This window comes from Pleurodeles waltl, chromosome 4_2, assembly GCF_031143425.1.
Source record: "Pleurodeles waltl isolate 20211129_DDA chromosome 4_2, aPleWal1.hap1.20221129, whole genome shotgun sequence".
Classification (NCBI taxonomy): domain Eukaryota; kingdom Metazoa; phylum Chordata; class Amphibia; order Caudata; family Salamandridae; genus Pleurodeles; species Pleurodeles waltl.
The window spans coordinates 766,657,482-766,674,247 of NC_090443.1; the positions used below are offsets into that span (position 1 = coordinate 766,657,482).

Consider the following 16,766-nt stretch of genomic DNA (forward strand, 5'->3'; position numbering starts at 1 on the left):
AGAGAAATACCCTAATAAGAATCCTGTGCTCCAGACAATTAGAAGGCCATTGAGATGCATGGCAGTATCTTTTTCGATGATGTTTTGTAGTCTACTCTGTGGGGCAAGCTAATGCATTGAAATGTTTTTTTCTTCACAACGTATTATTAAAACAATATTGCTAATGATTGCCAGCCAACACTTTTTAGACAAATATACACACTGACCCATGGCTTGGAGCAATGCCAGTATCTACAGATGGGCGACTTGGTTCCTTTATTTCCTTTTCTTCCTCATCAACATCGTCAGAACTATATTTTAAAACAAGAAGAAAGACTGATATTAACAACGCAGTACATATTTAAAATGGCTTTCTAAAAACAAACCTAGAATAATCACTTACAAACTGACATATTTTACAGCGTATTAGGAAATATAGGAGAGCTAGAGAAGTTTTACAGAGCAGTAACACAAACTTATTGTTGAAAATAAGATCAGTATTTTAGCCCTTACTAGCTATATCAAGCTAAGGGCCTCATTATGACCCTGGTTCAGAAACCCGCCAAAGTGGTGGTCCGACCACGACATTACGACCGTGGTGGAGCCACCACAGTCGGACCGCCAACTCCGCCAGGGCAGCGCTGCTTGCAGAGCAGCCCTGGGGATTACAAGATCCTTTCTGCCAGCCTTTACATGGCAGTAGCCACGTCATGCAAAGGCTGACGGAAAAGGGGTGCAAAAGGCCGCATGGGGGCCCCTGCACTGCTCATTCACTTGGCATGGGCAGTGCAGGGGACCCCCCTCCCCCCCCCCCTCCATGGACAGCCCCGTCACACTTTCCACTGCCCAAATTAGGGGCAGTGGAACGCGCAATAGGTGCTGCTGCACCCGCCGCACTATCACACTGGCCGGCAAGCCGCCGTCAATGTTAGGGCCCTGTTCACTGCAGTTCACTGCCCCTCGGTGAACTCCTAATAGGGCCGGCGGTGTTCTGGCCACATAGGGAGCCTGATGGTGGTACAGTTTGGCAGGCGGCCTCCGGCGCCCGCCAACCTCGTAATGAGGGCCTATGTGTCCAATGATTTAATAACAGGCACGACTGTGGCTACAGAATTTTCAACATATGGGAGCCAGAAACAGAAAGCCACTTTGCACCAACACAATTTTTTTAAACTCCTGTATCATTCAAGAAAGCATCCTATTTAGAGGAAAGATAATACAAATGTCATCTTTTATGTATCCAGTCTTTCTACACATATCATGCAACTGCCTCCCAAATCACACTAAAACTTACAAATACCATCATTTAAGATTTGCAAGTGGCGCATCAACAACATAGGAGTTGCTAATGAAGGGGTGCATTCAGCTTAGGATCCATGTTTGGTAGTACAGGAGAAACACCTTCACTGCATGAGTGGCGGACAGTCAGCCTGAATCCCTACTTCCCTGCTTTGCAGCTGGGCTTTGCAGACCAAAATCCAATACTGGAAATGGAAAGGTACACCCAAAGTGGTCACAAGTCACATTAAAAAAGTTCCTGGCATGTTCGGAGTATTTTCCCTTACACCTTGGGGAAATTCCGAAGGCCTCTGTGCTGTGATTTACTTGGTGGTTATTTTGCACATAAAGGAAGCCTGTGGAAATGACATTGGCCAGCCACCTTCACTGTTACACCATACAGAGCAATGTCTTCTCAAAATGAAGTGGAGGCACAAACAGGAGGAAGGACTTGACCTTTGCCATTTTTTCTCAGCCACTAGGTCATTATTCACCCTTAAAATCAAGTCATCGCTGATGCACTTTACTAGGTATTTACAAATAACAAGGAAATATAATTCTTGTATCTCAGGTGAGTTCCCCACATCAAGCCAAAGCTTTCTACTTCTCAACCACTATTTTCACACTGACAAAATATTCTCGGGCTTAGTGCCTAGATTTTCTAAAGAACATACAAAACTGCAAATGAATTTATCCATATTTTCTTGAAATGTTATGGGCTCAATAACACTCCCTAATTCCATTTGTTTAGGAAACGGTCCCTGTGCCAAGGATTTGGTACAGCCTCTACTTTATGCAGAAGGATTAAAATAGGTCTTGACAATTTTCTGGAACCATCGTTTCCCCATCTTTTCTCATGGATATTGATTGGTCCAACAACTCAGGTTATGCATCAGATCAAAATGGTATGTTGTAAGTGTATTTCGTAACTCATCCTTGAGCTCTTAACTAGCTTAACAGAAGACAAAAACCTTTTTAATGTTGGTAATAAGACTGTGGAACGCATTCATGATGCAAATTTAGACAATCATTAAATTATTGTGCGTTAAAGGTAAGAAACAGTGGCAAAATGAATGTCTCAAAGTCATACAGGAATGGATTGTCTGTCATTAGAAGAAAGTTAACCAAGGTACTCGACCTGTTAGGTCAAAAGGGTGATTGTGAGAGGTCTGTGCAGTAGGGTTCATGCTGCTGCTGTCAGGCTACACAGGTTAGGTCTGCAGCAATGTTTCCACTAGCCGTAGCATATGGCACAATAGAAGCTGCAGTGCACAGGTATTATTTAACTTCCAGGCCTTGGGTACATTTTCTTTAAGTATACTTGGGACTTCTAATCACTTTTCTCCTATTTAGTAGGAGTAAAGGTGCACAGAATTCTAGGTTCAGAAAAAGTAGGATACAGAAAAAGGCAAAAGATCTGGGGCGACCATGCAGAAAAGGCAGAAGTCCTACACCCATCTATGCCAATATCTCGGTTTGCTCTTTGTTTGTTCTAGGTAGTCATTATGATCCTTTTCTTTTTCTGTACCCATTAGGATGAATCTGCAACTAGATAGGCCGCTACCGGGAAAAGACAGACATTATGGTGAAGGTCAGCAGCAACAATGTTTGCTTGTTTTAACTCTGGTACAAAGACATGGTAATCTACTCAATGACAACTTGCAGTTCCATTTTGACATTTGACAGTGAGTTGTCTTGGGAAAGTTCAAGCCCATAGTCTATCTGTTGAAAGCTTTAATCAGCAGCATCCAGTGAGGGAAGACTTTTAACAAGATTTTTTCTGGATTTAGCAATTAATTACGGCCAACTAAAATATATTTTTTTCACAGACTTCCTCCTATTAAGGATGATGAATTTCAACTGATTATGGCTTTCAGAAAATGCTGAGCATGTTGATGTACATCCTAAATCTCTCTCTTGAAAGATGATTACTGTCCAGTTCAAGGTCATGACCTATATAGTACCCTGGTAAGCAATGCATTGGGGGGAGTACATTTCTAAGCGTCTTGGCTCGACTCCAGCATGACCTGAAGTGTAAAGCAAATACAAGAATAAAATCTTCAATTTTGCAGACATTTTAGCAAGTACAACTGACCAACTAAGAACAGCTAGACAACATATACTTGTATGGCACCTCTAGCTATATACAAATGTGCAAAAGTTGACAAATCACTGAGTGTACTCTGCATTAATGGTAGCACACACCTAAGAGGATGCACATATCACTTTCAAAACCCAAGACAAAGTCTACCTTTTACAGCATCACCTCAAACTCAGTCACACATAGGTCAATCCAAAACTGCCCGTTGCTTGTCCCATTCAGCGACACAGCATGAGCAACCCTACTTTGTATTCATCTTGGGTACTTTAACATGTCTATAAATAAATGCTATTATTCCTCAAGTGTTTCCATAAGTGTTAATCAAGAACCAGCCTGCCTTTGGTATTTTTTGTTACCAGAGATGGAATGATAGCAACCTACAGAAGCCTCAGTCCCTACGCTTGTGCAAATAGGCAAGTCAATGAAGATGACAGTGCAGACAAGTGTCTGGCTCCGGCACAATCATTAGATACAACTCGAAACTGAATGTCTCTTATCTGACCTCATCATATTGCACAGGATCATACTTGCACAGATCAATTTATGATGCACAGGAAATTGATTCATTTCTGAGGATCATCACTCTAAGCTTTCAAATTTAGTCATCCTAAGCATGGCTTGTTCCATCCACAGGAAAATATTCTTTGAACAGTTTCAGAAAGGAGACGTAAATGTATCAATGACAGGCCAAAGGTCTGTTGATAAAAGACAATGATGAATGAGACTAGGTATACATGTTAATGACTAAGCAGCTAGAACACAAAACAGGACACCGTATAGTTCAAGTATCACAAAAAAAAAAGAAATAATGACTCAGCTGTGTGTTCTGAATCACTTGCCAATGCAATTTAAAAGCAACACAACCTAAACAGGGTTAGTGTTACAAATTGGGATTATGGTTGGCAAAAGTATGCACCCTATCCAAACAGGACCCACAATCCTAGTCATGGTAAGTCACAAACCATCCGAGTTTTACCTGTGCGCCCCCTCTGATAGCTTGGCACAGACCAGTCAGGCTTAACTTAAGAGGCAATGTGTTAAGTATTTTTGCAACACTTCTAACTGTAAAACAGTGAAAACCCCAACACAAAAAGATGACACCCCATGGTTAGAAAAACAGGGCTAAGTTTAATAAATAAAACAAGATCAAAATAAAACTCCAATAAGAAGAACTTGAGTTATGAATTTTTAAACAAAACTGTAGAACAGTGTCGGAACAAAGTCAAGAGTTCAGGACAACAAGATGGAGCATGGGATGGATACAGGGACCCACTTAGGCCCACTGAACAAAACTACCCTGATCCTGGTTTTGCCGAGCGGATGTGGGCTTTCCTATCCCACAACAGAAGGAGATGCGTCCGTTTTCCCCAAGCAAAGTTGGAGATGCGTCTGCTCCGATGGCGATGCATCGGCTCTCCTCCTGTAGCAGGGGAGGAATCTATTCCAAGGGCGGTGCGCTGGTTCAGAGGGTGATGCACCGGGCCCGCTCCATGCTGCAATGAGAATGCACCCGTTCCGACCCATGCAAAGGTGAAGATGCGCCGGTTCCCATCCCTACCAGTGACGAAGATGAGCTGGTTCCTATGAGGATGCTTGGGTTGACTGAAGAAGCACCTTAGAACCCACTTTCCAGGTTCTAGGATCGGGGTGGCCCCACTTGGCAGGGCAGAATCACAGACAGTTGGAAGTCATTTATGTCTTTGCGACTTCAGAAAACAGGAGACCAGTCAGCTGCCCCCTGAAATCACTCTGGATTCTGGGGTGGAGAGATGCAGGTCTAGTCCTTCTCACTCCCAGGCAAGAGGCAGCAGGTCAGCACAGAAAAGAGGAAGTCTAGCAGAGTGGCAGTCTCTGTAGCTGCAAGCAGCCCTCATTCCTCGTAGAATATCCACTGGACCAGAAGTGTACATAAGAGGGGACGTCAGAGGTCTAGTACGTGCCCAGCTCCTCCCACCCATCCTACTCAGGATGGCCCATATGAGGTGGATGACCGGCCAAGTCATACCTAAGCTCCATTTGTGTTTGGCTGCCTAGAAGGAATGCACAAAGCCCAGTTGTTGCCCACCGCAGAAAGTGTCATTTTCAGAACTGCAATTTAAAAATCAGACTTTGTCATAAGTTGTGATTTTAAATTGCAAGTAAAGAGACACCAAATTTGAAAAAATACACTCTTTCAGATTGTGAATTACACTTATAAAATGTAAGTAGGTAAGCAATTGCAATGTTATCCTATGGGAGAGATAGGTATTGCTGTACTGAAAAACGACTTTGGGAGGTTTTCACTAAAAGGGCAAGCAAAACCTAAAAGTACATGGCCTTCCTTTTAAATACATTGCACCCTGCCCTACCAGAGCCTACCTTAGGGGTGACTCATATGCATAAAAAAAAAACATCAAGGTTCGGGTCTGGCAAAAAGGTTATTTGCCACATCGACATGGCAGTGTAAAACTGTACACAGGCTCTGAAATGGCAGTCCTGAGACAAGTTAGGGTCTACTTAACTGGGTGGCACAATCAGTGTTGCAGGACCACTAGCAGCATTTAATGTATAGGTCCTGGGCACAGGCAGTGTACTTTAGTAAGGACTTAAGTAAATTAAATATCACAATTATGGATAAGCCAATGTTAAAAAATGTAAAGCAGAGATCACATCCACTTTAGCAATGGTTAGCAGTGGTATGGTTCACAGAGTCCTAAGGCCATCAAAAACGAGGTCGGAAAAGTGGAGGAAGAAGGCAAAACATTTGCGGGTGATCCTGCAGAAAGCCATTTTCAACAGTTTGGGTTTCATTATCAACCTGGCGGTCTAATGACCGCCAAGTTTGCAGATGGCGGTCGGATGTGGTTGTGATGCAGTCAGACCGCCTAGATCAGAGATTCCGGCTGTCTAGCGGTCCTAATCTGCCAAGGCAGCTGGGATTACAACTTCATTCTCCGCCAGCAATTTCAAGATTGGTGGAGAACAGGTGCAGGGGGCCCTGACCTGCCCATGCAATTAGCATGGGTAGGGGACCCCCTGGCCAGCACTGTCGCAATGTTCTCTGAACGCTGCGAGAGTGCTGGTGCACCCTGCATCCTATAGCATAGTCACTGGCTCGATTACGAGCCAGAGACAATACTGTAGGATGTTTTCCGCTCCACCGGCGGGCAAAAACTCAGGTTTACGCCGACCTAGCGGGAAACTCGTAATGCGCCCGGGAGGGAGGTGGCCACATTGATGGCAACCTCCCCATCGGAAGTTCGGTTAACTAATAAAACCATCCGCCAAAATCGTAATCTGGCCCTTAGTCTTTAAACCAGCTCAAAAGACCTAACATAAAAAATAGTGTTAAGTAGGACAATAATGCCTCATGAAACAGTAGAAAAGGGCAAAAGAATAAAAGTACCCAACCACAAAATTAGCTCCAAGACAGTCCGAGTTAAAAAAAAAGTTTTCCAATTAAATTTACAGTGACGCACCAAAACAGAAAAAAGATAATTTAAATCTCAAATGAAAATGAATTAATGCACTGTACACAATTTCTATTAGCATTTTCTCAAATAATTGGATAAATAGCCAAAAAGGTTAATTTGAAGATTTTAATCTAGCAAAAATCCAGTCCCAAAATATATCAAGTTTAATCCATACCCAAAACACAAGAACATTCAGATCTTATAAATTACATCATAAAAAATAAAAAAATAAAAAAGCACAGGAATCACACCTGAAAATGTCCATACCTTTTCTTTTTCTCAGAATAAGAAGGCTGATCAAGTAATTGTACATGATTGTGTTCCTGTGCAAATTCAACAACTAAGGAGTGCCCACAAAGTGTCAACTGATGAAGCCTGGCTAACGCCTGCAATCGGGAAAGAAAAGAACATATAAAATAGTTAGAATCTTTGATCTAAATGAAAGTTAGATTGTGCAGGTTTCATATTGGGCTCTGACAGCATTCTGCACCGACTCTCGGTATCAAGTTCCCCGGGATAACAATGCTGTCTTTGTTACTTATCTGCAAATCTAATTCTTCGCTCCTGGTAGCTTTCATTTATTTAATGGTCTTACATGGCAGTTATCTAATATAAGGAATTAGCATGTTTTAAATAAAGCAAATATCTGAATACAAAAACACAATGGAGAACATAATGGTTTAATGAAATGAACTGCCGTGGGCAGCATACTAGATTGAGAATAAGAGCTTTACACCGAATGGTACAGCAGTATTCCCATTTATAACCCTTAAAATGATCATGCACATCTGAGTTAGAGACAAATTCTATCACTGGAAGTGCAAACATAATGAATATTTTTTATTTCTTGGTGCCTCACTAAACTCTACCTCTCTCTCTTATCTTCCCCTAATTTTCAACCTTCTCCTCTCTAGTTCCTCCATTTCTTCCACCTCTTCCGGGCATCCTGCAGCAGTGAGAATCAAAACCATTAATCTAAAGACCCACTATCTCCCACTAGTTAGAGTATAAAAGTTTCAGTTGTGCTGCCCTTTTAAAAATGAAAAAAGTCTGAGCAGTTGAACTGAGCTCTAGGATTATTGAAACAAGCTCTGTGGCGTGGGGGAGGGTGCTTTTCAAGATAAATACAGCATAAATTGACAGAGGTGCTGATTTTGGTACCAACTACTTAAAAATAAAGGGATTTTTTTTTTTTTAAACCGAATATGATAATTTTCACAGTGACAAACACATGAACTAAGACCACCCAATTAAGATAAATTGTATAATTTACCACAGGAAAGGCTAAATAAAACATACTATTTGGCTCCAAACTTCAACAAGGAAAGGCTTGACGCTGAGCTCTCTCTTTCCTCAGGAAAATATTATATATATATATTTCAGGTTCTCTGACAATTCATGTCAATTGTTATATTCATTGAGGCAAGAATTAGTCTTCTGTTTGCTTAATGGACCTTTCTGAATGCACACAAGTTTTAAATGTTTGGAGAATAACATTATAGAATTCAGAGAGAGACAGAGAGAAACTTGGAAACTTGCTGTCAAGTAGGAAATTACAATGGTACAGCTCAAAAGTAGCAGTGGGTGGAAAAATTCACTCCGCTCAAGGAGTTGACGGAATTCGAGAACTTGGTGTTACATGTGTAATGCAGAACTCCCGCTAAATTCCGCCATCCAGCACGTGGTAGAATTTTTTTTTTTCAAATTTCCAATAGTGCGTGAAAGACTTGCTTAAGCTTGCACTGGCGAGCACCACAATACTTTTTGGCCGCTAGTGAGCGCATGAGAGGTTTGGTGCCTGATTCCTGTGAATATTTCATGATGCTGGAGAACGCCAGCGACCATAACTTCACACTGAGCAGGTTCTCAACTCGGGGAGTAACTGAATCTACTCGAAAAAATGCTTTTGAGTTAATATTCTACCCCAACGGACCATTGAAGTTGTTTTCAGTGCAAAAATCTATTTTTTTTTTTTTTTTTTTGCAACAAAAAGGAAGTGCCTCATGGACTCTAACTTTCTGTTCCTGTCGAGCAGGCTCCTCCCAGTGTTTTGTCCATCTTCTAGTCACTTTTCACAGTGATCTCGAGGTGGAAGGATCACTCTCTGTCTTCTGCTTATATACCTCTGGATTTAGGGTTTTTGTTTTTGTGATAGCACAAGCAAGTTCAAAGACTTTAGTAAAAGTGTGTTTTATGGTTGATAGAGGGCATGATCCAGGTGGTCTAGAGTTTCAGGAGGGGCCTAGTTATTTTTTTGTATTTAAAATCTGTCATATTTTGTAAAGGAAAAATGTAGCACAGGTCAGTACATTTTCTCCATATTTGTTACATTTGCAATGTTCATTTATTTTACTATGTGACCTGGTCTGCCAACAGGCCATGCAGCCAGTAGGCCCAGTACTAGGCATCAGTGCTTGAAAAAACTGTTTATGTGGTATACGTTAGGGCAGGGATGGCTATTAACTGTTGCCATAATTAGAAGACAGTCTATAGCCAGGAAAATAGAAATCAGCACGCTGAAGGACATATTCTCACTGTCAAATACCGAAAGAGAGCATAGGTAAGAATACATATACCTACATTAGACAACAGCAGCCAAATTACCTTGCTTTTCTTGTCAGTTACCAAAATAAATGTAACATTCATTGGTAACAAATGTAATGACTGGTCCAAACAAATACAGGATCAATCTGCTCCTATTTTTAAATACTCTGTAACACAAATTAGCTGGGGGTGCTTTGTAGCAGATCAGGCATTATTGTGAAACAAATTCAATTCACCTTAACTGAACAATTGGGCACAAAATAAACTATGAATCTAGAAAAGGCAGTACAGTGTTGCAATATTAAGCTAAGGAACTGCTAGAAAAAAAGACTTCAATACCAATAGGAAAACTAATCTCAGAGTATGGAGGCTGGCTGAAGACAGTTGCAGGCTAGCGCCGAGGAGGCAGTCAAAGGAATCATTATTCAGTGGATCGAGTTGAGCAAGTGATTTTGGAGGGGAATGTATGGCGTAATATGTTCAAGTTGTTCAGATCCTACGTGATTCATGCAGTCCTGGCTGCCTGTTCGAGATCTGGAGTCCACATTAAGCTTGAGCTGCACTGAGGGCGAGATTCGTCATCTGAGGATGGCACTAGAGGCAGCCGCGCTGGGCAGAACCAGCACAAGCACAGGCAAGCCAAGAAAGCTGGGACCAACGCGCCTGGAGGAGGAAGTGGTGAGAATTTCATCACCCTACAAACCAAACTCCCCAAAATCCCCCCCACCCAGTCTCTCTTGGAAGTGAAAAGCGAGAGGAGAGGCAGTGGTTAGAGTATAAGAGCCAGTACAGGAAGGGGTAGGGGGTGTCCGGTTGTATGTAAACTGTGGTCGATACCCTTGTCAGCCATGGCACAATTGAGGGCCTTTGTAGTGGGTGACACGTAAACGGGACACAGGGAGGAAAGCGTAGGCTATTCTGCAATTAAGACAGACTTGGGGGGGGTCCCAGTCCTTTTGGTGCAGGTGGGTTCTATCCAGGAAAACGGCCTTAGCCCCATCTGAACAGAACTTCCAGAGGACTGTGGCAGCAAGACAGCTAAAGAAGGGCCTGTGAGAACCAAGGGCAGGAAATAACATCAGTCAACTGCATCAGACCATACTCCATTAAAACTTAAAGTTAACCCCTCATTCAATTATTTTGTTAAATCATGCCCAGTAACGAGGTTGCCCTGTGGAAACAAGGGGTAGAGCAGATATCTGAGTCTGAGCAACTAATTTTAGATCATAATGCTGCAGCATGTGACGACTCCTTCACCAATCGATCTGGCCCAAGGAGAGGAGCATGCCCTATCATCTTGAGTGGTTCCTGGGGTGGAGGATCTTTCCTCTGCCCCCCGGACGTGATACAGAGAGATTATAATTCTACAGCACTTATTATCAGGAAATATATTGGTATAAATATTGTGAATTTTAAAACTGATTGTTCGTGAAGATGGGTCATAAGCCAGATGACTTCAGGAAAGCATAAATTCACATGCGTACGCTTTTATGGCCCAAACTGCTATGACACCTCTCCCTTTGGTGACCTAGGTGAAAACCAGTTGGAATTTCCACCCCCAGTAGTGACTGGAGGTGAATTCAATGTTTGTCTGAGGTAGCACTAGAAAGACCGTCTAAGAGGAAGGTGGCTAAGTTTCCAAAAGTAAGAAGTTCTTGAGGAACTTCACACTTGATTTTCATTTGTGTGATGTGAGGCATAACAAAAAGTAGATGTTACGAAAGAGTATACATTCTTTAGTTACAGATATCAGAGCTCCACCACAATCGACTACTTTTTAGCAGATAGATCGTTGCCAAATAATGTCAAGGAGGTCAGGCATACACCTGTCCATTGTTCGGATCATTCTGCAATCCTATGAGGAGTAAAATTAGTCGACATACAGGACAATCCCAGGTGGACAGTGAACAAGGTATTACTGTCAGACCTGGATGTCATGCATGCATTAGGGAGGAAAGTGGATGCTATTTTAGGGTTAATCTGGTGTCAGCACCTGGGACTCATATAAGGCAGTAGCCCAAGGATTAATTAAACCCCGGAAGTTGCAGGAGGACAGGTTGAGGAAGAGTTCTGGGTGTTGGAAAGAGAGCTTCTGGTGCCCACCTCAGAAGAGGGTATGGAGGCAGTCACAAGTGTGCTGTGCTGTGAGGCCTTTAACAAAGTTATTGAGAACAGGATCAGTAAGCTAGCCCCTTTAGTGTATTGTGAGGGGTGTGGCAAGCCTTTAGCCTCAAAAGCGAGAATGTACAGAGGGCGTCTATATATAGAGTCTCAAAGTGACTGAAACTGTAACAAGTCCATATGGAGAGGACTGAAAGAAATTATCTCCGAAATAATCAAACTGTTACTGGGAAGACGACAGGCACAGATGCTCTTCCTGTGAATTTTATAAGATAATAAGTGATCTTTCAACATGCCACTGACATAGTAACAGGAACATGGCAGAAGGAAATCATTGTTCCTACAGACATTCAGTTTCCTAACGGAAAGGCAGTGGAGGGTACCATTAATTGTGCAGATTCATCCAAAAAGAGCAACAAGGAAATGTTACTTGGATTATTGATCATTACACTTTCTGGGGCGCAGAGCACTTGAGATGTGGCATTTCCACCTCAGTAGGAGAGGGCAGGTGGCATATTTACTAAGTTGCTCGAGGGCGGCAGCAATCTTACACCTTAGACACCTTTACTAATTGAGGTCCAAAGAAACATGTGGCCTCTTTATACTACTTGAATACTTGCTAATGGACTGTGACAGCATTATACAACATGGCATATTTATAGACCAAAGTGCTACAAACACTAATAAGTTTTAACTTTGTCACACATGATGCAATACTTTTTGATTTTCAGACACATTGCATCGGCCCACCTATTAGGCTCAGTAATGCCTAAATGTTCCTGGTGTTGCTTGGATTACCGTTCAGAGTAACATATGCTAACAATTTAAATTTGGTTGTGCTTTTTTAAGTGGAAATGTGCTATTTTAATACTTGTGGCCTTATTAGTAAGCATACAGAAGTATGCACATATTCACTGCAGAGAGAAAATAAGCCTGTTAACGATCACCCATGAGGACACTATTAACATAACGGAATTAAAAATAAAGATGTCGGTGAAGGTTGTCACCTGACAAGAAACACCTACTACTGTTTCAAAGTAAACAAAGCTCACACAAATCATACGAACAGAACTGTTGATTGTGTACAAACCTTAGCTGCTACACTGTCATTAGGAAAGGTCGCAAAAGCAGTGTGTTTCTATTTAAAAAAAAAACAAAAAGGCAAATGTTAATTTCAGAATAATTTCTTTGGCAACACAAATTAGCAGGTTAATACATTTTCTCAGTTATCAAGGTTGAAAAGCATTTGAACTCTGCAGCAAATCAGACCTCAGGGAACCCAACCACTGTAAAGCATATGTACCTTTGTAGCAAGAATGGATATCACAATGAGACGAAAAAAGTATAACTCAGCATTAAAAAAATCATTTGAAAGTGCAGAACCAAGCAATGATTTCAGGGGTGTGGAATTCCTATAGCCTGACGCCCACGACATATTGTTTGGGATCAAGGACAACAAGTATTCATGTTTTTTTTCATCCTTGGGACAAGTGGGCCCTGCAGCACAAACCCTTTGGCTGCCAGTTTACCAAGAAGGGAAATGTCTTCAGTTGAAGTATATATGTTATTGCTGTTGGAACTTGTATTTATGGTTCATTAATGAAAAGCCTATATTGTCGGGGTGAGCGCTGCAAATAAACGTTTTAAGGTCATGTGCACTACTGACAGTGGCTCCAGTAATAAAAAAAAGATATATAGATTTTTTTTTTTATGTGTACATATTTGTTTGAAAAGTTTAACAATATGAGGCTATGTATAATGCTCCCAGAATGGTCTCTGATTAGATTTAAAATTTTGCAGAAGCTCGTAAGCAAGGTTGATGATTATTTACTTTTGCAAAACAATGCAAGTAGGAAACAAAACACGTCTCACTACTATGAAATTTTAGGTGCTATTTCTTTGAAGCGTTGTTTAGTAAAACGTGTTGGTGCATGCTAGTATTTCCAAAAAAATATTCCTAATGGAAAATCAGTGTATCCATTTTCAACATATTAATGGAAGCACGGAAATAAAAAAGCACTGGCCAAGCAACCGATAAGACATTTGTTGTGAGTCTTTTGGATTCGTCAATGCGTGTCTTGTTTTGACATGGCTTTTATAACACTTTATTGTTGTGGGAGCTGCCAGGCCCTCATTATTGTGACAAACACTGGCAAAAAGCAAAACATGTTTTTGGTCTCAAAAGGCACGCATTGCCAGCCGTGGCATAACAAAGGCCCTGCAGCACTTGCCCTGAGTCTGAGTCCTCCATGTTCTTTGCCGAGGGGTCCCCTCCAGTTTCATTACACAACAGATTGCAACAGTAGTTCTTGGCACTGAACAAAATTACTTTGCGTGCCAATATGCTCCTTGTAGAAGAGCAGAATGTGATCACTCACAGTGAAGTCAGACGATACATAGAGAAATAAAAGTGTATTAAAAACAAAATGTCTTTGTTAACACCAGACCTACTGAGGGACCCAATTCTTAAAGAAAGTCACAAAAGTGCACCCATTGTATACGTCTTTGAATTATTGGCTTTCATGAATTCACAAGAACTTACAGAAGTAGACCAGGAAATCGTACTCCTAGAAAAAAAATGTGAACTGTATTTTATCATGAGCAAATATGCATGTGTAGATTTGCTCATGTGAAAATCCAGTTCACTTTCTCTCCAATCACTTTTTTCCTAAACTTGGAAGAACTTCTACTTCTGCCATTGTCAGGAGTTAATGTCTGACCATTCTAATTATGGGAAAAGATTAGAGAAGAGCTGCAGAAAATCCTTAAAACATGCAAGTTAGTAGGTTTGCAGACTCAAAGGTATTCCAACCTTTGAACAATTGCGTACTGCTTCTTCCAGCCCAGGATGTAGATCTGCAGAAGGGTGGCAAAAGAAGGAAATTGCTATAGTAGGGATTGAAATTGCATGTATTCTATCCCTACTCTAGTAGTAGCTATCGCATAATGAGAGGCTGTTATCAGAGCTCGGATATAGTGAGACTACTGCCATAATTCGTCACCGTACTACATGGCACCAAAGCGACAAGCAGATTTATTTTACAGGACAAGTAGATTTAAGAAGCAACCTGTCCCATGGAAAAGTAGATATTTTATTATATTCCACACCCCCGGACTGCACCTCAGGAATAAAGCACTGATAAAAACAAACAGATGCATTAGGGGCCTATTTACATACAATGCAACTGAAATCAAGATTATCAATATCGTTTAGATGAGGACGGGACAATAGACAAAAAAATGGCAGATGCCCTGCCTGCCCTCTTATTGGACTTTCTGCCTCGTTCAGAGGTTAGAGAAAAACTGTTTCACCGCTGTGCCACTGGCTTTCCTGTCAGCAACACCGCTGTGCACACTTGCTGCAGGTGGTATGGCAGTTGAAGGGCCAATATAATTTGAGTGCCCCTCAGATGAGATTACCACTGGCATTGTGTTTGGCACCATCAGGTCAACCATGGCAGTCCTAGCTAGAAAAAGCTCACACACTTGTGTGTGGGGGACATTAAGTACTGTATTTTTAAAAAAATGACACAGGACTCTGGGAGTCTGTCTTTTGGAGAAAACATGCAATGCCAGAGTGGCCATAGCTTCATGAGATGCAACACTTTTTCTAGCCTAAGTGGTCCCTTCATATGGGCAGGTGTTGTTTCCAAGAGAAAGTATTCCAACATGGCAGACATTTTTAAGTTTGGCAAACGGCCATAGCTGGGACGACGCTGCTATCTGTGCTGCCCCATGTTTCTGGCAGCTAACTCACCAAAAATGATGTCATAAATGTCAAACTTTTAACTCAATGAATCTTTGATATAACATGCTTTAAATCCCTTCCCCAAATATAAACATACAAGCAAAAGCAAATCTCAGTCAAAGCTTTTTCTCTTTTTAGTCTGCTGCTGACCTCCAAAACACATTTATATAGAACAGCAATCTACATATCAAACCTAAACACACTCCTCCAAAACCCCGTAAAAACAAGTATTCTCATATAATCCGTCTAAAACACAAAACTTCAAAGAAGTGTTACTTTAGTTATGTGGCCTGCTCTTAGACATAAAAGGCCCCTTCCAAACATTTTTCACTGTCACATATTAGCTATGTTGACAAAATAATATACATTAGTGTAGGAGTACATGTATGATGACCTGAGTCCAACTTTTACACTGTGTCTCACACATTGTGTTTTGCAGTACAATTCACTGTGCCTTTGGAATGGAATTGTTGTTCCAGTGATATATGACGTGCAAAACTCTCAAAATTATGAGTGAGGGGACCAAGAGCCTTCACTAAGTCTTTGTTAGCAGAGAACTGCACGCTGTTGTCAAGGGCCCCAACGAAGTTCTCTTCAAAAGAAGGGGCGTTGTTGTGAGAAAGTAGCCTCTTTCTACCCTTGTTACCCCCACTTTTGGCCTGTTTGTGAGTATATGTCAGGGTGTTTTCACTGTCTCACTGGGATCCTGCTAGCCAGGGCCCAGTGCTCATAGTGAAAACCCTATGTTGTCAGTATGTTTGTTATGTGTCACTGGGACCCTTCTAGCCAGGACCCCAGTGTTCATAAGTTTGTGGCCTATATGTATGTGTTCCCTGTGTGATGCCTAACTGTCTCACTGAGGCTCTGCTAACCAGAACCTCAGTGGTTATGCTCTCTCCACTTGCCACATTTGTCACTAACAGGCTAGTGACCAATTTCATCAATTCACATTGGCATATTGATACACCCATATAATTCCCTAGTATATGGTACTGAGGTACCCAGGGTATTGGGGTTCCAGGAGACCCCTATGGGCTGCAGCATTTCTTTTGCCACCCATAGGGAGATCTGACAATGCTTACACAGGCCTGCCAGTGCAGCCTCAGTGAAATAACGCCCACGTTATTTCACAGCCATTTACCACTGCACTTAAGTAACTTATAAGTCATCTATATGTCTAACCTTCACCTAGTGAAGGTTAGTGTGTGGGCACCCTGGCACTAGCCAAGGTGCCCCCACATCCTTCACGGCAAATTCCCCGGACTTTGAGTGCGGGGACACCATTACACACGTGCACTATACATAGGACACTACCTATGTATAGCGTCACAATGGTAACTCCGAACATGGCCATGTAACATGTCTAAGATCATGGAATTGACACCCTAATGCCATTCTGGCATTGAGGAGACAATTCCATGATCCCCCGGGTCTCTAGCACAGAATCCGGGTACTGCCAATCTGCCTTTTCAGGTTTTGCACTGCAGCTGCTGCTGCTGCTGCCAACCCCTCTGACAGGTGTCTGCCCCCCTGGGGTCCAGGC

The 16,766-nt window shown here is 41.9% G+C and overlaps 1 protein-coding gene across 3 annotated transcripts in view; it reads right to left on the reverse strand.

The window, feature by feature from the left end:
* The window catches only part of RNPC3 (RNA binding region (RNP1, RRM) containing 3), a 132,098-nt gene that overhangs the window by 111,738 nt on the left and 3,594 nt on the right, over positions 1-16,766 (reverse strand). For all 3 annotated transcript variants that reach the window (XM_069232417.1, XM_069232415.1, XM_069232416.1), the window contains exons 2-4: positions 12,566-12,613; positions 7,078-7,196; positions 207-290 (exon numbers count right to left, since the gene is read on the reverse strand). In XM_069232417.1, the coding sequence (XP_069088518.1) occupies positions 207-290; positions 7,078-7,196; positions 12,566-12,613 (251 nt within the window). The remainder of the gene's footprint in view (positions 1-206; positions 291-7,077; positions 7,197-12,565; positions 12,614-16,766) is intronic.